Source organism: Vicia villosa, unplaced genomic scaffold (assembly GCF_029867415.1).
Source record: "Vicia villosa cultivar HV-30 ecotype Madison, WI unplaced genomic scaffold, Vvil1.0 ctg.000506F_1_1, whole genome shotgun sequence".
Lineage (NCBI taxonomy): Eukaryota > Viridiplantae > Streptophyta > Magnoliopsida > Fabales > Fabaceae > Vicia > Vicia villosa.
In genome coordinates this window covers 432,303-456,657 of record NW_026705241.1, presented here as the reverse complement: position 1 = coordinate 456,657, position 24,355 = coordinate 432,303, and the positions used below count along the sequence as shown (strand labels likewise).

The window sequence follows — 24,355 nt, the reverse complement described above, 5'->3', positions numbered from 1 at the left end:
ATCACACAGTTATATAGACATTCTTTAAAAGATACACAAATGTAGATTAATTATTGAGAAGATATCAGCAATGGTGTAATGACCATACATACTCCCTTACCAAATGAAGGAGTCATGATTAGCTTTTACATAACATATCAATTCTAATTAAACAAATTGATGAAAAAGTTATCCACTCTGATTTATTTGATTTGTCAATTAATAGAAGATCTGCCATAAACTCTTCCCAAAATCTCTTCAAAACCAATTCCAGCTCGTGTCTGTCCCTGATTTAAAGGAAAATAAAGTCACAATCACATATAACATCATAACTAAAGCATGTCCTAATAATAAACGATTCATCACAATCAGTTAACACCAATTAAAAATGTATATTATTATAATTAAAATTAGACCAAACAGTAAACCAATGCAAGTCATTTTCTACAATATGTCAATGCTGCTATGTTGATATAATTTTATGTAGCAGCTTACATGTTCAGTGATGAGGGAAAGAAATAAGTTGTTTGTTTTTATCATTCTAAACATTTTTCGATTTTAAACATTATTTCAATCAATATGTATTAAGTAGCAAGATCGTAAACTCTACCTAAGAAGCAAAATTGTGTATATTAAGTAGCTTTGCAAGAGTAAAGTCACCTGCAAGATCTTCAAAATGTTGTGTTCATCTTAATCTTTCTTTCTACAAATCAAATTGCAAAATCGGAAATATATAACTGAGATTTTTCATGTAACAATAGAGATAAGATATAAGCATAAAAAGTAGAAAATAATCTAATGCGATAGCACGACTTTTGAACATATCAAGATCGATCTCAGTAGAAACACAAGCACAAATTGCCTTGTTTTGGGACTCATTCAACTCATATGACAACCTTTGAAATGTTTCATCATCCCTAATAACATTAGTCATCGGAGAACAATAATCACAATCTTCCTCAATCTGCACGAATCCATACATCCATGAGTTGCACAATTTTATTTATTACTGGTATATATAATTTCAAACACAAAATCAAATTCTTAATATAAAAACAACTTTCTTACCACATCACTGACACGTAAAATCTTCTCGACCAACTTTGAATCTTCATTCATAAATAGAGCATTCCATGTTCTTCTATTAGGGGTTTTATTAGTCAGGAACATAATAAACAAAGACTTTTCCCCCATTCCATCAATGTCAAGGTCTTTAGAAGCAATCTGTTATGCAACATGATTATTAACTGCCTTCAATTCTTCCTTCAGTGAAGCAATCTCATTTTCCAAGCCTTTTGCACTCGATTTTGCTTCTTCAGGTAGTCTCTCAAATCCAACCACGTGTGAAATGCTATGTTTATGCAACGTTTTGACTTTCAACAAAACCTCCCTTCAAAAATAATCTTCTTTTAGCTTTTTGAACTGCAAGCAAATGCAACTCGTTATTTAAATACTACCCAAATCCCCAATAGAACATAAGTTTTGCATATAGAATATGATTTTGATTATAGAAACTCAGTTAGATCTAAGGCTTCACAATCACATATTTGAAAAATATTGGTACCTTCAATTTATGTCTTCCTTTGTTGCTTTCTTGTAAGATCAGGACTATTTTCTGGCGAGGTTTCGTGAAGCATTTTAGGCGCACACGTGTGTTTCCGACAAATTAAAGGGCGCTTCACGGTGTCATAGAGCAGTTCAGCGTCGTGGTTGAGGAAGTCTCACCGGAGATATGGTTCGTGGCAGAGCTTTTAGGACCATCGACAACGGCAAATGAAGATAGTTAGCATAGAAGGTCAAGATTTCAAAGAGAAAGTTTTTTACTGAGATGAATGTGAGCTTGTTTAGAGGTTGAGACATAGTGAGAGAGTGTGGTTGAAAGAAGATTAGATTTTTATTGAAAAGAAGCATAATATAATCAAAAGAAGTAAAAGTGAGAAATAGAGTGTAGTATAGATGATTCCCAATGTGACCTTTCACTACTCAATGCATTGAGGAGAGTGAAAGATTCATTGAGCCAAGAAAAAGCAAGTAATGTTACGTGGTTTTTAAGTTTTGTCTATAAAACAAATCACGTTATTATCTTTCATTATTATCTTTCATAATGATCAATGCATGCAATATGGAATAATTAAAAAATAAATAAAATTGAATAGTTGGGTAAATAAATCGTGCAGATTTTATAATGCCGCCATGTCAGCAAAATTAAGATTTCAATCAACCACATTTGAGTATTTAACAAATAGACTAATTTGCCCTTAATTATTATATTAGTTTAGCTTAAACTCAATTAGGGTATACGTGGAATTTCTAAATACTTTAACTTTTATATATTGTTAATAGACTTGGAGGCATCAAGGATAATTTCATAAAAGCATCATGAACATTGAGCGTTGATGTTATACTTCGTTTTCGTTTTAAGGAAGAAATCATGATTTTGTGTCAAGAGATACTTTTAACTCCTTAGATAATATTGGTCAGAGTGTGTTGAAGACAAGGGTGCGTGAACTTGTATATTCTTATACGACCTCGATGTGCCCACCATTAGAGAAAGCTAAAACAAAATGAGAGGTTAAGCATAGTAAAACGGTACAAGATGATGATGTGAAACTACAACCTTCTTATTAAGAGCGCGTTGATCCTTCACAAGAATATGCAATTCAATTGTCCCATAAATCTGCAAGCCAAGCCAACGGTCTAAAACCAGTTCAAATTCTAAGAATCACAAATAGTTTGCCTTATATTGCATTTGCATCTGATATACCTGTTGCATCTTAATGTGTCAGTAATCAATTAACCATTTTGATTCCCTAATAATAGTAGTAGTCACAGAAACATTACTAATATGCATACTCTTCTAGCAATCTATTGTATTTGATTAGAATCAGATTTGCAGTTGTGCAATATTGAGAGAATCCCAATATATCTTTTCTTCTTTTCTTGCTTTTGGTTAATTTACTAAGACCAAGGCCCTCATTGAAACATTATTCTTCTCTAGTGTTACCTTCAATATCAATGTTTAGCAAAATTTCAAATCCATCTCAGCAGAAGTGCAATTGTTGGAGAACCTATTACTCATTTCAAGTCTGTATAAGGATTTAATGAGACTTAGAATTTCCCACACAAAAAAGAAACCCAGAAACTAATCCAGCCAACATAAACTGGTGGAATTTATAACATCATACAAGTAATTAATAGACTATCATGTAATTCAAAAACAAAGCTCTGACCACGTTTATTGGGCAAGTACATCGAAGTGTAGAACAAATACAAAGGATGTCTATTTTGCAACGCAAAGTAAGCAACAAAGACAATTACTTACATATAATCTTTGCATAACCCTGTTCACAACATGAATAAAAAGGTTGACACAACAAAAAGACCATGCAATGTCAATGTTGTTCTCGAGGCATTTGCAAAAGAGGCACTACTCAAGCTTTGTGGGCTCTCTCTTTGGAGGATCCAAATCCAAATAGGTAAATGGCTCAGTTGGTTCCTCGCTGCAATAACAAATTTCACAAGCAAATGAAACATATGATACAATAAGTAAATGGAAAACTTGTATGGGAAAAGCCAAGACATGGTATGACAATACAAGTGAAAAACTAAATATACAATAGCTAATTTCAGCGTACATAAGCATCCCGAGCAGTAGTTAGCTTAGACCTTGTAAGGACAAACCCTTTGTCATAAAGCCTATTCAAATTTCAACTAGTTATTGGCATTGTTAATGCATGCTATCTTGATAGATAGCTCTTTTTTAGTTAACTGCTGCTTTATTCCACAACCAACAAAATTCAGTGGCATATTTCATAAACAATGATATTCTTAGAATGTGTGGGTTGGGCCTAACTCATCCTTACAAAACCGACCTAAAAGGTGAGGATTATCCCCACTTATAAATATAACACAAGTCATATCTCTAAGCAATGTGGGACTAAATCCACCCCTCAAACCCAACACAATGAAAGTGTTGGAGGCTGCAATGAAGACAAGTCAAATGCCGCAATTTAGGCGACTAGGGGCGGACCGCAATGAAGGCGGAAATTCCAACACACCCCCTCAAGTGATCTAGGATAAGATCTGATACCATCTTAGAATGAGTGGTTTGAGCCTAACTCATCCTTACAAAACCAGCTTGTAAGGTTAGGATTGCCCCTACGTATAAATACGAAACATGCCATATCTCTAAACAATGTGGGACTAAATCCATCCCTTCAAACCCAACACAATGAAGGTGTTGAAGGCAGCAATGAAGGCAAACCAAATGTCACAATTTACGCGATTAGGGGCGGATCGCAATAAAGGCGGAAATTCCAACAAATATTTCCAAGAGTAGATAAAATTGCAAGCTAGATAGTAATCTCACCCAGGTTTAGAACGCATGCACTGCCAAAAGAGCTTGAAAGGTCCTGGAACAGTCTTGAATGGGTTTCCCTCAAAGCAAGCCTGCACATTTCAAAACCTTTAGGACTTGAAGGTATAAACACAATTTACTTTTAAATCCAATATTAAATAGATTTGGAAGCATGACAAAGTATAGAGAACAAGCTGAAATGACAACAGACCTCAAACCAAGAATCCAATCTATCTATTTTAAGAAAAAATATAGTGCTAATGACATGCAGTGGAATTTTACACCATAGTTTTCTGCCATTTTCCCATCATTCTGCACTCTTGCATAGGATCTTTACTTCTAGTTACATCACTAAAAGTCTAATCCGCTACGGTCTCGTTATTATGTATCAGAATTTGAGGTGGCTGATACGAAGTATCGATATGTCAACTATGTTATTTGTAGTTGGCGATGAGTCAATTACTGGGTATTACATATAACACCTAAATCAATACAACCTCGGTAGGAGCACCTAGGTAAAAAACACAAGTCACTACTTCAAAAAAAAGAAAGGAAAGGTAACCGCTCAGCCTCCATCATCATCAATTAACCACTGTGTTCTTCATTAAGTTCCTTCATTTCGTTCACGCAATGTATGCAACTATGCATCATGTTAGTTATTTAAAATATTGACATTTTGAGTTTTATGAATGTAACTTTTTTAATTTATGTTTATGCATCTTTTATTTAAGTGCAACATGCTTAATTTTAAAGAGACAATTATATATATTTCAACCCTTTTCAGCTTCTTCTATTTACCTGTAATTCGTTTTTGTTTTCTGCACTCCGCTATTAATAACATTGACCTCATGTTCCTCTCCATATACGTGTGTAATTACTTTCTCCAATAACTAAAGGATTCGTTTTCAAGTTTACTTATTTGGTGATATCTATGATGGTGAAAGTGTCTCATATCATCATGACATGAGACTCCATGCTTGCCAATCTTTAAAACTCTAACCAGTGATACCAAATAGTGGCGGCATGGCTGCTATGACAGATATCCATGGCATTTTGTGGGTTCGCCGCAATGGTAAATATCATCCAATATTGCATGTTTTTCCACCATAATCTGCTATAACGGCGCCGCCGATATGGCGGGATTTTGGCTCCCCGCCATGGACCGTCATCCGACATCGACAACACTGACTCTAACAACAATCAGCCCTGCTCCACGGAAGTAAAAACTCACGGAATTACTCGTCCTCACAAATGAGGCATGATCCCATTGGTGGTGCTTATTGAGTCAACACCGATCAGGTCACTGTCTCAACTATAAATACAGGGACTACCCTAGATTTCTACTTAAGGAAGCGGCATTAGTCATCTTTTGCGCGTTTTCAAGAATTGATACACCTTACATCACATGTGAACACTTTCTTGTCTTAGCAATTGCCTAATTATTTAGCTTGGTTTACAAATACATCTCATTTCATATGAATGTTTTTTTCTAATGTAGTAATATCTTAAGGAATATCAAAAATCAATACTGTGTGCATTAAGAGCTAGGTCATTGGCACTCTATGCAACTGTAAGAGCTAGGTCATCGATTCCAATTTTCCTAAACCTCAAACACTAAACAATTTCCAGAAAATTCAGCAAAAAAAGAAACCATGGATCAGATCCTAGTACTGACATACACAAGAAAATTTCAATTGAAAGGGAATTGAGTGGAACAATACGCATAATAACGATTAGGAATGAAAACCTGGATAACATCTTCAACACGATCATTGCATCGATGAGCTTTAGGTTCGGGATGATTCTCTCCTGTGATTCCCCATGGACTCTCTCTCCGAGGAACTGGCCTTGTTTCGCTCATCTTCTTCCTCTTCTTCCTCCTTCGCAACTCGTTCCTCAACTCAACTCGTTACTCACCGCTATTTTGTTTGTTTGGTGCAAAAAAAAAAACTCTACTGCAGTTTTTTGTGATTTTTTTTGTTGGGTCATTTTTCTGTACCAAACCACCATTACACAAAAGCCCATTTTTGAATCAAATATATTTCTCATACCCCATAACTTGTATTTTTACCCCTCATACAATTTTGAAAAAAAAAATGAATTTTTGAAAATTTATTTTAAATATAGGTGATGTCTTGAGTGAGTTATCAAGTAAATGCTTTATGAATAAGTCACTTTTATACACCATCAGTTATTTTTAAAGGTCTGGATGAATTATATATATTTTAAAATTTAATGATTCAGATTCATTCTCGTGTTTTGATACAAAAATGTCATTCTCATATGATACGTCATATATATATATATATATATAAAAGTACAATCACACAAATATATGATTAATCACACAATAATGATTCCTAAAGGATTTGGATTAACTTTACCAACACCACCTTTCATTCAAGCCATCACCATGACCAGCAACACCATCAATTTTTATGATCATCATTTTTCTAATATGTGAGCTACTTACTAAAATGAAAAAACATATGTGTTCCTGTAAAACGCTTTTTGATTACCTTCCGGAAACTAATCTAGTGAGGTTGCAACTTTATTGAGTAGAATTGAGAGGGTGATTAAATGGATTAAGGGATTCGAGTTGCACGATGATGGTAATGCGTGAACTCAAGAATGAATGTCTTGCTTATCCCTCGGGTGGGAGCCCTTATTTATACCTCTGTACTATTAAATTGAAGCCATTATGAAGGGACTCCTGGAGACCCCAATAATGGCAGCAATTGTAACTTCCACCGTCATTTTTATGGTGCATAACGTCCTGCGTAACAGTCCAAGCGTCCCTCTGCATCCATAATCGTCGCAGCCGACTAAGGATAGTCGACGACCAAGGTGGTGATTCGGTGCTCCCTCCAACTTGGTCAATACCCTGAGTAGGAACGATGCTCAGACTTACTCGGTTGAATTCTATAAGTCGGCTTCCTTGCTATAGCCACTAATTTCAGCTTCCGAGCTCCTATATCGATCTAAGTATTTTAGATATGTACATAAGCCCCCTAATCTCGAAACCCGTAAGGATGAAGTGTTCAGCCAGGAAAAAACCTTAGGAATTCTTTGGACGATTTGGGAGATCGTCCTTCCCGTGAACCAACGGTGAGCAAGGCCTAGCGTGCGCTAGTGGGTTTTCACGAGTAGTTAACGTACTTCCCTTTATCTTACTATGTAATGATAATTTTTTACGAGGAACATGTTTTTTTGACCATAACTCCACATCATACCCGTTCATAGGATTGCAAACTTTAAATGTCATACCCTCTTCACATTTATCACTCTCCCCACAAGTAACGTCTTTGAAGTTTTTAAAATATTTCTTCTTCCTAACATTTGCGCTTCTTTCTCAAGTAACTCCCTTCCACTCTTCTTCATTTTATTTTTCCAACAATGGTTGTTATTCAAGAGTGTGATGAATCGAGGGACATGTTTATTCCCTGTAATGCTTAAGAGAGAAAAGCTCTCCAGGAGCAATGTGTGAAATCCTGTGAGGGACACCTATGGCAAAATGAATTTGCACAAATCATCAAAGAGGTTTACGGAGACCTCTATGAATCCTTAAGCGATTTTAACTCGGAACCTGAATCACCAGGCTCTGTAGAAATTATAATGGAGACTGATGGCTCTTTCATAGACTCAGAAGTTCTAAGCTACAAACGCAGTACTGTCAACCACAACAACATATGCAAACTCTGTGCAAGTAGAAACCTTTCCTCCACTGGGAATGAAGAGGATGTTTGGAAACCTATGAGGATGGTGAGATAGTCTGCCTCTTCCTCCCAAAAGGTGCAGTGAAGAGTGCTTTTACTTTTACATTGGAGTTCTTGATGACTTCAAAATCCAAATTCCTTTCTCCGACTTCGAGGCCAACCTCCTAACTGCCTTGAACATAGTCCTAGCTCAACTGTGTCCGAGTGGTGGGATTATTTGATCTACCTTCAAGATTAGATCATAAATACATGTAGTAGCATGCAAACCTCAAGGATCTTCTTCTCACGAGCACAATGTTCAGACCTCCTATCTAAATTTAAGGTGTTAGATGCCATCCTTCTGCACCTAAATAGAAGATTCCCTCTAACAGGTATATGGAGCAGACTACAACAAACATGACATTGAATTATCATCACAAGCCACAAGCAGATTGTTCAGAATAATTATGCTTCTACCAATCCTTTAATACACAAGATTCCCTTCAATCCTTGCAAAAATAAATGTTCCATCATGTGAGGACACCACATAACTGAAAACCAAGCTTAAGGAAAACCTTCTCATACAAATGACAGGGAGAAAATAATCATACTTCCTTTCTTAAGAACCATGATCCTTTGGTCCCTAAAGAATCTACCAACTCCTCCTTTCTCCAGATAAATTCTGAAATGCTCATCCTAGGTGATTTGGATGACACTCCAACAATAAACAAACACCACTCAACCACTTAGGTTGATACATCTTTACTCACATAATCCCTTGGATGACTTTTCCACAATAACAGGACAAGAGTTCCATGCTCTCATAGACTTGATACAATACCAAGTTTGAGTAAACAACCTCCATAAAGTTTATGAACAAACACCAGCCAGACATATTGAGAAAAATAAATTCTTAACACAAAGATGTCAAGACATTATATCTGACATTTCTTCAAGGCTCTTCAACTCCAGATTAGGGACTCCTTTCAACAGCTATCAAGAACACCTTAGAGAATCATACATTCTCCCCTCTAAAATCAACACAACCATTTAAAATTTCTCCACTAGGAATAAGAGCTCAGCTTCTGTACTCCCATATACTTTGATCATAAATAAACTAACTTAGGGAGTAAACAATAGTTTGATCATATCTTGACCATCCCTATTATCTACGACAAGTTTCCTAGATAGAAACTTCTTAGATACACAACCCATATGCCTCCTCTTCCAAATCACTAGAAGGTTCTAAACATATGTGATCAACACACATTTGTTTAGCTCCCAAAGCATCTGTTATACAACAGGAATCTGCACACCTATTGATATGATGTTCCAACATCCAGTAGAACATCAGTTCCCTTCACACGGAACACAATACAATCCTTGATCACCTTCAAGGTCTTCAATGGAAGTCCATCTTCCAACAATAATAAGTTCAGGATCACTTTCCTAATTTAGTCACACACTAGGAATACCCATGCAGATGTATATATATGATCATAATGATCAACTTCTCTTCAGATTCTCATCAAACTTATTGATAAGTGCCTTTATGAGTGGACTTGAGATGAAACTCAAGTATATTTGGCAGCTTTAATAAGTTGGTTGAAAATTTTTTCAGCGTATCACAACATTATTAGATACACCTTTAGAGAAGAACAAACCTTTATATAGCCTTAACACCAGAGACACACGAACCACCATAAGTTTTTTTATCAGATGTAGCGAAACAAACATAAACTCCTCAACAACCTTCAGGAACGGATTGACCATCCTTGTAGAAAAACACCACAATTCAGGTGTCAACATAACAACATAGGTTTGAAAATAAATCAAACCCAAAAGAGCAGCTCTCCACGAAAGCTAGAAGCATGAAAACAACAGTCAGGAACATGACTCAGCCTGTCACACATAATCAATGACACTTCTTAAGGGATCATTCAAATAACAGTATGAATTGTCCATGTTCATACACCTTTTCAATAAAACCTCCTTCCTTTCCCAAAGTACAAGAAAGTATCTTTCCAGGATCTCACCCAGAATAGAACATGATGCTTGTTCTAATACCAATTGAAATTCTCGTGTTTAGATATCAGATGTCCTAACAGATGTCGAGACAATGATCTCTAAGCAGCACACAATGACAAGGTATATAAAAGTGCAATGCAGAAACTTTAAAGAGCACAAATAATTGTTCACCCAGTTTGGTGTACAACAACACCTACTCTGGGGGCTACCAAGCCAGAAAGGAAATCCACTATTAGTAGTATCAATTCGAAGCACAATGCAAACAACCTTCGGTTCACACGTAAATAACCTCAGGTTTACTGACTTCTCACTTAATCCCTACCCAATGCAAATTCTACCTAGAAACCTCTTAGATGTGAGAAACTCCTCTCACTTCCAATCACCGCAGTGATGTCTCACAATAACAAATCATTTTACTATATTGACGGTTCTTTACCTCAATCTCCAATTACAAGAAACAAACAGGAAGACACACTTCCATGACAATACCTAGCAAAGACACTTGACTAAGAACACTACTTAGAGTTGCTTACAAGCTTCCTCTAAGAACAATAATTAACTCTATGCTTAAAAGCTTAAGAGAGATAACACATAAACATCCAATTCTTACTAGCTTATGAATGTTTAACAAAACCTTACAACTCAAGGAACAGTCCTACTCTTCTATCAAAACGATATTAGAGAGGCTCATAAAAACAGAGTCCAACTCACATGTCGAGTGGATCACACAGACTAACTCTCCTAGAGAGTGGCACAAAGACAAAGTCCTGGTATTTCTACATCTCGGGCCCGTGCCTTTTATAGGTTATAATGCTTCTATTTATAACTTTTTCCTAACTGGATTTGGGCTTCAAAATCACACAAATCAGTAGAAGATTCTGCATAAAAATAGATCTTCAATCAAATTTTCCTAAATTATCTCCATAATTAGAAAGTGCATATTCTTCTTAATTCTAACTTGAATCTTGTAGACATAATAATCAGCACCACATAGGAGTGCATAATATTCCTAAATATTCTGCATCTGTAACAACCCAAACATATTCCAAAAGCCCAACTTTACACGCAGTCATGATGTCAGATGACTCTGCATAGGATATCTTGCTCAACATGTTATACTAGTTGATAGAACATCTTGCATAACACATTTAATTCTCATCCCAGCAGAGAACAAACATACACCAGATATTCCACTTAATAAAAAACATTACTAGAAATATTAGTCAGTGAAATCTGCAAGCAAATAGGTCTTCAATCTAGAGTTTCCTAAAATGTCTCAACCTTCCTAAAATGTCTTAACATTTAGAAAACAGAATAAACCAACAAAGTCTCTGATTCATTAGTCTTAGATGCCACATAGGATCTATTAATATTCATAGAATATTCAATGATCTGTAAATGGACAACTGCATCCAAACTGTAAACTGTGACAGACCAGATGTCCTATACTTATGGTTAGGACATCTCTGACACAGATCAGATGTCCTATACTTCTTGTTAAGACATCACTGATAGACCATGTGTCGTATACTTCTGGTTAGGCCATCTCATTCAACATGTTGAGTCTGTAAGTTGATAACATCTTTTTTAACATGTTGCTGCCAAGTTAATTTCATCAAAATTCATGCCAATCATAATTTCAGAGAAATAACAATAAGTTTGACTATTAGTTAAAAGGTCATGAAGCCAAACAATGTTAAAAAAAGTAATACAGTGTCCACTTGAAGTTACATCACAAAATTAGGAAACCCTACTTTTCTTAGTGATAGTTGTCGCCCCGAAAATTAATAGTCTGAAGCATACAATTTTCTTCCATCTATTATATAAAAAATATTATTAATTAAAATAAAATAATTAATAATATTAATTGTACTGCTTAGTTATGTCAAACTCCATATGTTTGAAATTTCTATTCAATCCTAATGATATGTACTTTTTAAAAAGTACAACTGTGCGTGTTATCCATGCAATAGCAGATGTATTCAGATACCATGTACGGTGGTGTTATGGTTGTTTTAGAGGACCCGCTCATGTGAGGTGAGGAGCTATATATCCCAGTTTGGTGTGTAAGTATAAGCGTGTGAGTTATGGTGTTATGCATACGTTAGGATATGTCCCTTTTGTCCCCCTTAGTGGAGAAGTATTTATAGAGACCTTAGGGCCTAGCGTTTAAGAAATCCTTAAAGATAGTAACTGCTCCCCGATGACTAGGAGAGACTGCTGACCACCTATCTTTTAGGGAGTCTCGTAGTATAACTCTTTCTCATATAACAATATTGTACATGTAACCTACCCCAAAGCGAGCCCCCGTGTTCTAGGAGGATGTCGCCTTGGAGATACCACGCAGGTCTATGGAACTCAGATATTGATGGTTTGAATTTATTTACTGAACTACACATCTTAAAAGAAATTATACATGTAAAAAATGATACACCAATTGACATACTCAATTATGTAAAAAAGATTGATTCTTTTTCAAATGTTGCATATATTGTTTATAGAATAATGTTAACAATTCATGTAAGTGTTTCTTATGTGGAACATAGTTCTTCAATATTAAAATTAATAAAATCTTATCTAAGATCAACAATGCATTAACAAAGATTAAATGGGTTGACTTTGTTATCCATTGAAAAATAAATTTCACAAAAAATCAGTTATGATAATTTAATCCGGAATCACAAAAGTTTTGGGAAGGATGTGGATAACACGAATATAGGTGGAAAAATTATAGACTTCAGTTGGTGGATCTCTTAGGATCGCTTGTAATTATGAAAATTTTTAAAATTAATCTAAGTTTATTTATCTCAAAAAAATTATGATAATTTAATAAATAATTTTTCATCTAAAAAAACTCAAAAAGTAAAATTTATTTAAATTATTTTTATAAAAAATTATTTATATAAAATTAAATTTTAAGCATTCGCTTTAGACCTCAATTTTAATTGAGACGAAATGCGTGAAAGGTGAAACCTCTTAACCAAATATTAACACCTTGTTTACCACACCACGAGATATCTATCTCCCTATAATAAAAGTGGATGGATTCGATGAGACTATCCAACCTTGCTCAAGTTACCCACCACAACCTTGTCGATTAGCTTATAACCATTGTAATTGACACAATATGAGGTGTAAGAAGTTTTGCAATAAAAATTACTTTTAAATTAAAAATAATTTTAAAGTTTAAAAAATAATCATAACTAAATAATTTTAACTTTATTTTAAAAGTTCTTATTTTTAACTTAAAAAAGCTGGGTTAAACGAGCTCTTAGTTTATATATCTTTAGAAAATTTCTTCACCCACCTCCCAACCTTCTTGCCCACCCCTGATGAATTTACCACAATACCCCTTGTTTCGGAAGTTCATTTCTGAAACTGTACTTTTTTTCTTAAAAAAGGTGTTTTCGGAAATGCATCTCCGAAAACGTGTTTTTTTTAATATAAAATATTGATTTCGGGGATGCATCTCCGAAATAAAGTTATTTTTTCAGAAAATGTGGTGTTTCGGAAGTTCATCTCCGAACGCACCCCCCTTGGGGAATTCGGAAATGAACTTCCGAAAATATGTCTGGACAGAAGAAAATGAAAAACAACAACAATTCGCTTTATTTAATCGGGTGAAGATTACAACGATAATATTACATATAATTAAAGTTACATATTGTTGATCACAGGTAGGTGGGGATGAGTCAACATTTTGATAACATCGTCCGCCGATCTTTGAAGTTTCGCGTCCAACTCGATCGGGCCTTTTGAAGAAAATCGGTCGAACGTTGTCCACAAAACCGCCAAATCTTCGTCGTTCTTGATCTCAAAAGGTGTGAACTTAATGCCTCCCTCGTCGTTAAGCGATGGCGAGCGGTACTCGAGCTTGACAACCTTTCGATTCTCGGGATAGTGCAAAAGCGTGTTGAGCGACGGTATCAACTCCGCAAACGGCGTGTCGCGCGAGAAGCGAAATTGGAACGGCATCGGGTAGCCGGTTTCAAAGTAGACGAATGCTAGGTGGGGGTAGGTTTGTGTCATTTGTGTTTTGTGGTGTGGAGAGGATGAAGAAGAGTGTGTATTTATAGACTTATTGGAGCATTGATGGCCTAACAAACCTTATCCTGCCTCAGGGGACATTTCGGAAATGAACTTCCGAAAATAGGAGGCAGACTAGCATATTTCGGAAGTTCATTTCCGAATTATGCAGAAACAGACATAAATTTTGCATTTTGTTGATTGCTTAGTGTGTTGTCTAAATTGAACATATGGAATTGACATTAACCATAAATTAGACAAGCAAGTCATAAAACATAATTATATTATAAATGTATTGAATCGGTCCGATTTTACATGATAAACAACAATACATACAAAAAACGATCCGGAACAAACTAAAATTCACCGAACCAATCGGTGGATCCTAAGTCCAAAATAGGCTCATTCTTCGACCGCTCTCTATTTTGCTCGCGTTCTTGGCTCATCATTTCTTCAAACTCCGCCATTCTTGAAACAAAAGGATCCGGCCAAGTCTCCGCCTCATTTGAACGATGTGCGGTCCATTGACAACAAGTAGCCGGTATAGGACACCCCGGTTTCAAAAACACTTGGACGAAGTGCCGCGATCGTAGATACCCGATGCATATGATTCGGCCCGACGAGTCCAATGGCGGTCGACTATAAAGTGGAAAGAAAGTCTCACATAGTCCAAACCTCGTCAAATCGACGCATACAATATCATATGCACTTGCTATGATATGACCCATATCGGGGAATGACATCCACTTCGAGACCGGAGCGATACCGGTAAGTGGTGGAACAAGTGAATCATGAATTTTTGCAAACTTTTCTTGATTTTCATATAGTCGGCCGTAGATGTCCCGATACGAAGTCAACTCCGCAAGAAGTTCCCGTCGGACTATAGTGTGATTATTTTCCCCTTTACCGAGCAAACCCGCAACGGCCCGATATCCACAATTGCCGTCTCCTCCAACATCAACGATGTTATCGATATATTTGTGCATAAAAAGTGGCATCTCATCAATGTAGACAATGGGTTATTTTTTTATCGGCGGTGTGCGAGGTGGCTTCGAAATACGGGCACCTTTGTTACCACTACACTTGGACTTAGGTGTCTCATGAATTTCCGGTAACGATGCATCAACATGTTCAAAGTAGGAAGGAGATCGTTTTGTTGATGTGTCATCTTGTGTAATTTTGGACTTTTTCGGTGCACCTTTAGTCTTAATCGGTTGAGATGGCGTTTTCAAATCGGTGGTCTCCGGAAATGCGATCTTTCGCAATTGTTCTTTTATATGCATTTTTGTTGTGTCGTCCGCTTTAGCAAACTTCTCCAATATCACTTCCAACTCGTCGGAGATGGTGATTTTGGAGTCATTTTCTTTCGGCGGGTCAAAATCATCAAAACGAAGTTTCTTCCAATGGTCGGCTACCTCATCCATGCGTATGGGTGAAATTCAAATTCTTTTTTTTTGCAAGTATACAAGCACATGGTAGGCCGTATGTCTTTCTAATCGTGCACCCACATAATGAACTATCCGGCCCCGTCGTCTCCGACCGCTTAGCTTCATGAAACAAAAAATTCAAACCCGTTCGAGATATGTTGTAAATCAATTGGGAGAATAGAATTTGCCCTTTAAACCGGTGTTCCATAACCGCCTTGCTCCGACCGAACGATGTTTGAATTTCATTGTGTTGATTTTCAAGCATTTGGTTCACGGTGTCCCATCCCCGACACAAATCTCCCTTGCTATCACCCAACCACCTCTTGAAGACCGCATGTGCGGATTCAACTCGGTTAGTCGTGGTGCAACCAAGATGTCTAACTCGATTTGTCCAAGCGCACACGACTTTTTCTCTAACTTTGTCAAGAATGGTGGATTCGACATAATGACAAAAAGTCTTAAGGGAACCACACAATGACCTAAAGTGTACCAATTTCTCGGTATACACATCTTCGGAGTAGGCATCCAAAATTTCCCTCCATGCCGCCATTATCCTATCAACCACAACACCGGCTTTAACAACTTTACCGTTTTCATCCGGCCTATCTTTTGTCCCAACCGCGGGTTTCAACTTGCTTCTCACGTTGCAAGTTATGTGATACCGGCAAAGTAAAGCGGTAGATGTCGGGAAGACGGTATCGACCGCTTTCATCAAAGCATTGTCCCGGTCGGTGACAATGACGTTTGGCATAACCGCTTGATCAACTAACAAAGACTTGCAAATTCCCAAGGCCCACGTAAAGTTGTCTTCTTTTTCACACTCCAAAAAAGCAAACCCCACCGAATAAGTCTTGTCCGTCGAGGTAACACCGACTATCTCTAGAAGCGGAAGCCTATACTTGTTGGTCTTGTACGTCGAATCCATCACAAGAACGGTTGGAAATGTGTTGAATAATTTGATACTTTCGGGATGAGTCCAAAAAATATCACGCACCGTAACTTTGTCCTCGGAGGTTCGGAAGCTTGAAACATATTTGTTATCGCCTAGTAGTTTCAAAAGTTGTTGCATTTCCGACCGAGGACCCATATTCAACACTTTGAGATTGTGTCGTTCATTGTAAACTTGCTTGATATTTGAAACGCTATCCGGTTTCTTACGCTTCAAATCGGCAAGTATGTTACGAGGCGCCACTTTGACTATCGTTAAGTCCGATATCACATTCCTCTCTTCGCTTTGGACAAACGACACGCCATTGGATGTCCGTGTAACTTGACATCCAAGGCATGATTATGAATTCCACAAATTACGGTTAACCGCCACAAATCATCAACCCTTCGAGTAGCACGCAACTTAAAGGGACACCCGCACTTTCTCGACCCCGTGTCCTCGTGTTTTAGCACCCGGTTTGATTGTACATAACTACCACCCCGTTCGCAATTCAAAACAACGAAAGCTTTCCGCCTACTATTTCCGTTGTCCGACCTTAAAATAACAATTGCAAATCCATTTTTGTTAGCTTCCTTCCGAACCCAATCAAGCAATTGTTCGCGACCGCCGAAGCTCCGATCAATTGTAAAATGTTGCCGAACATCGACCGCATTGATCATAGGAGTAACGTCAATAACCGGATCGTTATTATCGTTGACAATTTCTGGAACTAATACTCCATCGTCTTGCACAATGTTGTCCGGATGCACCATACCTAACAAATGAATAAATTATCAAAAGTTGGCCAAAACTGTTTTTTTTTACTGCCAGGCCTATTTTCGGAAGTTCATTTCCGAAATATGTTAGGTAACATATTTCGGAAATGAACTTCCGAATTATATCAGTGTTCAGCAGAATTTTGTTGAATCAATGTAGTGAAATAAGGAATGAAATAAGTGATGTTTACCTGAAATTGTAGCTTTCTATGCTCCCTTTAACGTGATCAACGGTTTGAAACTTGATTTTAGGACGAAAAATGGATGGAGATTGATTGGGTTTTGGAGAGGGTTTCGAAAAGTGTTGGAGAAAAATGATGAAATAGTGAAGGAGGGAAATTTGTATATGCAGAAATATTTTCGGAAATGAACTTCCGAAAATATTAACGGTTTTGACATTTTCGGAGGTTCATTTCCGAAGACAAAAAAAATTCAAAAAAAAAAGCGCTTCGGAAGTTCATTTCCGAAGCAGAGGTAGTTTTGGTTTTTCGCTGGGGGTGACCCCCATAGGGAGGTGGCCAAAGAAATTTTCATATCTTTATCTTCAACATAAAAAGGAAATGGATTTTTTTCCTACCATCTTTCCAAATTAGTCCAGTATTAAGTAAAATAAAATTGTGGAAAATTCAAATTAATATGGCTCTAAATTTCACCTACATCCTTTATGGGTGAAATCCATAGTCAAAAAGTGGGAGCATTAAACGTTAGTATGAAATACAAGTAACATGCCCATAATTTGATATTTTAGGTAACCTTATAATTAACCTCATGTTACGATACTTACACAGATCTATTGTCGATCTTAGACATTTTTTCTTGCGTGACACATTAAACCACATTAACCTTTTCAACATTTATGTCATAAATAACAAACACAAAACTCATAATAATCAATCAAAGAAATCTAAGTTACTTAAATTGAGTAGACAAAATGGAATGCATTATCCATATTCAAAACCTTAAAAGGGTTATTAAAATACATGTAATGAGAAATTAATCACGATGTGTGCATGGTAATGCATGAGCTAATTAAAGCACAAATTTATAACAATAGAAGAAACATGAAAGGTTACATCAAATTAAAAGCTACAAACTTAATCATCGTCAAAATGATATCACTAACTAGAAATTGATAGATAGATAGATTGTCTTAGAAGGTGAAGAGAAGGTCTTAATTTTAGCTCTTACAACCTTCGATCTTAAATATGACTCAAAAAGTTAACTGTATTTGATTCAAATTTTAATCAAATACATTTGACTTTTTATTTATATTTAAGATCGAAGGGAGTAGTTTTTACTATTATCTAGGGAAGTCAATTCCCGAACCCTAATCCTCTCAGCCCTCAATCGTTCTGAAAAGGAAAATCTTGCAAGGTGCGCTCTTGACTTCTCCCCATCCTTTTTTAATATAAGCTTCACTTCCTTATCCTACACATTATCCAAAATGCAATGCATACTTCTTTGCCCTTCTTAACTGCACAAAAATTAACAAAAAGTTAAGTCACCATCACAACGCAGAGAGCTAGAACTAGAAGTTTATAATATAGTATCTGATGTCTTTGCCTAGCTATCAACTGAGATGAATTAACGGAACAAAAATTTATATAGAATGCATATACCTTAATTATGTTACATTAATTAGGTAACTTGATGGTCAAGCAACTTCACCGGACAACGAAGCCTTAATCCTCTCAACGGTACAAGCAATGAGATTATTAACGGTAGCAACAGATCCTAGAGAAAGTTTTGCTGTTGGAACAGAATCAACCAATATTTGAAATGCAACAGTCAATAGAGAACCACCACCACCGCCACCATGACCACTTTCACCACCACCATTTCCACCATTAGTTGTTCCGTCCGGTAATATAGCGAATCCAGATGGAAGAAGCGCAACATAATCAGGATCACCTCCATTTAGAACCACATTCATTGCAACTATGTCCACAGGTGCATATATCACAAATGATCCTGTTGTGTCTGTGCAACTCTCTTGTAATATCAACATGTTGCTTTGGCTTGAATTTGCACTCTACAATAACAACGCAACATCAACATGTTACATAGTACTTTGATTTCATATGAAAAATCATTAAAATATTTTTCATAAGAAATTTAAACAATAAAATGTGGCATAAATTCGACATACATTCACTCGAAGTAGCGATACGCAGTTTCCAGTGTCTCTTCCATTAGCAATATGTGCCATTTCTTGAACAACTCCACCATTAGAAAGAATATCCCACTGTTTTCAACAGGTTCAAAACGTTACATGAGTCATATAATAAATATAATTAAATGTTACATGATTAAAATAATGATTTGAAAATAATGTGCATAAAGTGAGATGACATAAGATAAAAAAGGGAACAAAATTTCATGCAAAAGTTTATTAGAGTCTTGATGAAAAAGTGTAGTAGCTGTCACACTTTCTTTAGCAAATTGAAAAAGATGTATTTATGCAATTCAAAGCAATTGAAATAAGAAGATAGCTAGAGAGTTGAAACTAGACGTATATGCTTACATAAAATCATACAAGATGATGACATAATATGAACTTAGTATAGAAAACATGCATCATGCATTAACCCAAAGCAATTTTACTTAATCAAGAATAATCTAACAACCTATTGTTACACAATAATGTGACCTAAAACTTTGAGATTAGATAATGATTGGTGCATAATTGTTTTCTTAATTACCTCACTTCTTGAGTTTTCATCTCTCAGAAATTCAAAAACTCTTTTTGGTGAAACTGGAAGCCAAAAAGAAGTTGCGGCACTAAGAACAATGCCGGCCGGTCTTCCTGGATCGTCCACGCTCTTACGGGTCATGACACGGACATCATCGGCTCCGGTACCGGAAAGTGTTGTCCATGTGTGAGCAGTTGAAGCACTCACTCCAGCACAAAAGCTTATGCACATTCTTTCAGCTAGTTTCAACATGCTCTTTCTCCCATCTTGGTTTGTTATCACTAGCATTATACAATATCAAAAGATTAAGCACTTCATCATAAAAAAAATAGATTTTTCTCACAAGAGTTTCGAAAGTTAAGGATGAAAATACGATACCGCCAACATCGACTGTGGGAATGTTTGTCGCCATCGCGCTAGCAAGTCTTTCACATTGTCGATCTAATGTTGCGATCCAACGCTTCGCGCCAAATGCGTGCCCGGAGCTAACGAGTTGCTTGTATAGATTATGAACACCTCTTTCATCCACTTCTACATGCTCAACCCATATAACCTAATGAACCAAAACAAATATCATATATGTTAGTTGCCACAATCTCACTTTCATATTAATAAAAAACTTGAGTAAGAAACGAAAATAACCGAACCTTCGAGTAGCCATTAGGCATTTCTTGAATTAAGCAACCAGAAGGCCTTCTTCGAGATCTTGAAGAAGGACTTGGGCGCAAATTGTCCAACGAAACGTCGACAACTGCCCAAGTTCCATCAGCATGCTGCTTACAATACCTTACAAAATAACTCTCTCTTGTTGGCACAAGTGGTGAAGGTACTTGTAGTTCAGCTGTCATCTGAAAATTCAAATTCAGATTCAAAATCAATTCAATTATGTTCAATTGATTAGCTGCATTGCACTATAATTAATTAGTTATATATACATACCACTTGTAATGCACCATTGTAGTTCCCTGCTACTCCAGTTGAGAGCACTTCCAATGTCATTGCTCTTGAAACAATGCCAGAAAAAACTGTGGACCATTGGTTCTTATAGCCACAAACAACCAAAAAAATGTTAAAATCTACAAATATATATGTTTATTAATTAACGGATTGAAGATTATGTATGTATATCATACCACGTCCATGAGGATCTCGACGAGGTTAACATGATTCATGATGACAACAGAAGTTTCTCTCGAAGCTTCGCATTTAAAACCAGCAGGTTTTGGACCAATTCCTCGAGGAAAAGACCGAACATACTCCTCCTCATTGAGTATGGAAGCGCCTTCAAGTGTAGTTAACCAAAGAGGATCACCCATTTGAGCCATTCCAATGAGTTCCTCCATAGCAGCAACAGCTAGCTCAATTATCATCGGCTTATCGGCTTCTGTCGGTCCACTTATCGATCTAAGAAGATCTCCAGCTCCGTACATGTCTCCTCCACTCAGTCCTGGTTGTCCTCCAAAACCACCAATGCCGAGTTCTAGAGGACGGGGAGGACCAGATGAAGGAGAGAGTAGTGGATAACTCACCACCGGTTTGCCTACGTACTTTGCGGCTATGGCAGATATCCTATCAATCTGTAATGCAAACAACAAAGAAGAATAAAAACATGATCTATAATATATCACACCATAAACATGGTATAGTTTCGTAATCAATGTAATCCATAGTTACATACCTCTTCTCTTAGTCGAGCATTTTCGAGCCTCAGATGATGCTCATCAAACGACATCTCTCCAATAGCCGTCGGTCCACCGCAATTAGGACAAGAAGCATTACTAAGAGCTTCTCGAAACCTCATGTTATCGGCACGAAGCTTCTCATTCTCAGTTCGAAGCGCAGTATTCTCATGCCTCTCTTGTTGAGTCTGAAAACAAAAACAAACATCATTCTCTCATAAACTTTCTTCACTTTTCAATCAAAAAAATAAAAAAAACCTCCAAAAATTAATTAAACTCTTTACCTTCATTTGAGTACGTTTGTTTTGAAACCAAAACTTCACTTGCAATGGCTCTAGCCCTAACTCTCTACTCAGTTCCTTCCTTTGCTTATCATCAGGATGTGGACATTCCTTGAAGAAACTATAAACAAACAAAAACATTAATTAATTAATTAATTAATTAAACCAAAACCCTAAACCAGATAAATTTAATCAATTACAAAACAGCTTACGCTTCCATTTCTTGGATCTGGTGCTGTGTATGACGATGGTAACGTTTTTTCTTAGCACGAGGCTCTTGATCTTCGCCACCAGAATTAACCGCTTCTTGATTCTCACTGTTACCAGATTTTGTAGCACTGTCAAAGAATTCATCCTCACGGATTCTCGGAACGTCGCTTTCCGAAGTGTTGTTGTTCTGCGTCATGTCGAGTGGAAGAAGCTGATGATGATGAAGTTGTCCAGCTTCCATTAGGTTTGGCTGGAACATTTTCTACAGATCTTTAAGATTCCAAATGCTTATTGTTTTCAATCTAACAAAAAACAATATAACAGATAACATGTAGCACAGTACATAGTTTTAGTTTAGTTTTATAGTACATTCTAGAACAAAGAAAAAAACATAAACAGAAGCAACAACAACAAAAACTGTTTTTTATTGGTTTATTTTTATAGAAAAACAGGAGAAAGTTTATGAAAAAGGAAAAACATGTTGATTTGACTAAGGTTTGATGGTTTTGAGAAAAGTGAAAAACGCGGTTTCAGAATATCGAGAAGGATACTTAGACTGATAAAATACAAAACAAAGCTTTTTTTTTTTTTTTAATTTTTTGAACAAATTTAAAGTCAAAGTAAATCAAACAAAAATATTAATTTAATAATATTATAATAAAATTAGTGAGTAATTTAAAAAAAAATTTGTGAAAAAAAAATTAAGGGAAGAGAAATAATGGATTCACCTGGGCAAGAGAAAGAGAAGAAGATAATTCAAAGACACCAACGTTGTTGTTGTTGTTTTTTTCTATCATAGAAGGCATGTTTATGGTTGGAATCATTAAACTACTTTGCATATTTCACAATCCAAAAGCATGAACTGAGAATCTTTGTTTTTTTTCTCTCTCTCTCTTTTCTTAGATCCTTGAAAGGGTTTGATGAATTCTTTGTTTTGATTCTTCTGGTGTCTCGGGGAAATTAATGTGTCACTTCAAAAAGAAACAGAAACATGAATAACATGAGAAGAAGAAGAAGAAAGTTAAGACATAAAAACGTGGTTAGAATTTTATTTTTCTTTTGTCCTTAACAATTAATTCTGAGAAATATTTATATGAAATAATTAAAATGCACATAAATAAAAATTTGTGAGTTTTTTTTTTTTATAATTTAAATTAACATGAGGAAAATAGTTGCATATGTGTTTAGGTACTTCTTATGCTTAAGAAAATACATGAAGAAAATGAAAAATGAAAAATAAAATTATGCATGACATTCTAGCAACCCTAACTATATGGAAGGAGACATAAATATTTAAAAAATATTATTAAAAGAAAGAAAGAAGAAAATATTTTAAAAAGTTTTGAAAAAGCAATGATCTTAGAATAGTGTGAATGAGATGTGAAATCAAGATATGATAAGAAAGACTTTTTTTTCTCTACTTACCAAGAGGAAGAGTAGTGGCTAGAAGAAGCTAAAAAAAATGTAGATCTACAAAGGTGCTAAAAAGGAAGTAAAAAAGAGAGGAAGCTTTATGAAAGATGAAATGGAAAGAAGAGAGGTTGGGTATATGGTAATTAAATGAGGAAGGGGAAGCTTGATGAGTGTTTTTAGGTGGTCTAGCTTAAAAAAGGTATAGGTGGTTTAAAGGGAGGAGAGGGAGATGAAGAAGGTGAGAGGACAAGGGAATTGAAGGAAGAGAAAAGAGGGAAAGGATGGAGAGGAAAAATGTGGCAGTGATGAGTTATTGCTGAGTGTATTGAGATGGTGCAATTGCATTAAATGGTGGGCGTAAGAGGTGTAGTAATTGCGAGTAGTGTACATGAATGAGACCATGAGAGAGAAAGAGAATAGTATGAGAGAGAATGAGATTAGTATGAGAGTATGTGTGAGAAAGAGAGGGAGAGAGGCTTTTGTTTTGTGTAACTTTTTTGGCTTTGGGAGAAAGTAGATGGTGCAAAAGATGACGGCTACCAAACTCGTTAAATTTTACTCTACTCTACCAAATTTACTTATACATCATGTATTCTACGATGAAGTATACTCTTATTGTACTAGTATATTTGTATTTGAGAAAAACATATTGTATAGTTTCTTTATATACATATAATCAAAGATTATAAGGAAATAACATGCGGCAAATGTGTAACAAGTTGCGCCGCTATTCTTTTTGGATGACAAAAAAATCTTTTTAAAAACTATGTTTATTGTTCTAAAAGACACATCATTGCTATGCATAAGGCTTTGAACTCTATAAAATATCCACTGCTTTTTGTGGTACTAGAAAATAAAAAAAT

General features: G+C 36.0%; 2 protein-coding genes across 3 annotated transcripts; both read right to left on the bottom strand.

The window, feature by feature from the left end:
* Positions 1-3,117: 3,117 nt before the first annotated feature.
* Positions 3,118-6,280, bottom strand: LOC131629061 (uncharacterized). Its single transcript, XM_058899859.1, has 3 exons — positions 6,084-6,280; positions 4,349-4,428; positions 3,118-3,479 (listed from the first exon to the last, which is right to left on the bottom strand). Exons 1-3 carry the CDS (start codon positions 6,195-6,197, stop codon positions 3,407-3,409), a joined length of 267 nt encoding a protein of 88 aa, XP_058755842.1. The 5' UTR covers positions 6,198-6,280; the 3' UTR covers positions 3,118-3,406.
* An 11,957-nt stretch (positions 6,281-18,237) lies between these two features.
* On the bottom strand, positions 18,238-23,918 carry LOC131629059 (homeobox-leucine zipper protein HDG2-like). 2 transcript variants are annotated; one of them, XM_058899856.1, is made up of 13 exons: positions 23,505-23,918; positions 22,808-23,050; positions 22,082-22,329; positions 21,873-21,990; positions 21,588-21,776; positions 21,043-21,486; positions 20,849-20,950; positions 20,557-20,757; positions 20,288-20,462; positions 19,919-20,190; positions 19,366-19,461; positions 18,836-19,248; positions 18,238-18,690 (listed from the first exon to the last, which is right to left on the bottom strand). In XM_058899856.1, exons 2-12 carry the CDS (start codon positions 22,916-22,918, stop codon positions 18,871-18,873), a joined length of 2,334 nt encoding a protein of 777 aa, XP_058755839.1. In that variant the 5' UTR covers positions 22,919-23,050; positions 23,505-23,918; the 3' UTR covers positions 18,238-18,690; positions 18,836-18,870. The 2 variants fall into 2 exon arrangements, with proteins under 2 accessions (XP_058755839.1, XP_058755841.1); XM_058899858.1 differs by having other exon boundaries at positions 22,082-22,381; positions 23,505-23,916.
* Positions 23,919-24,355: the final 437 nt, after the last annotated feature.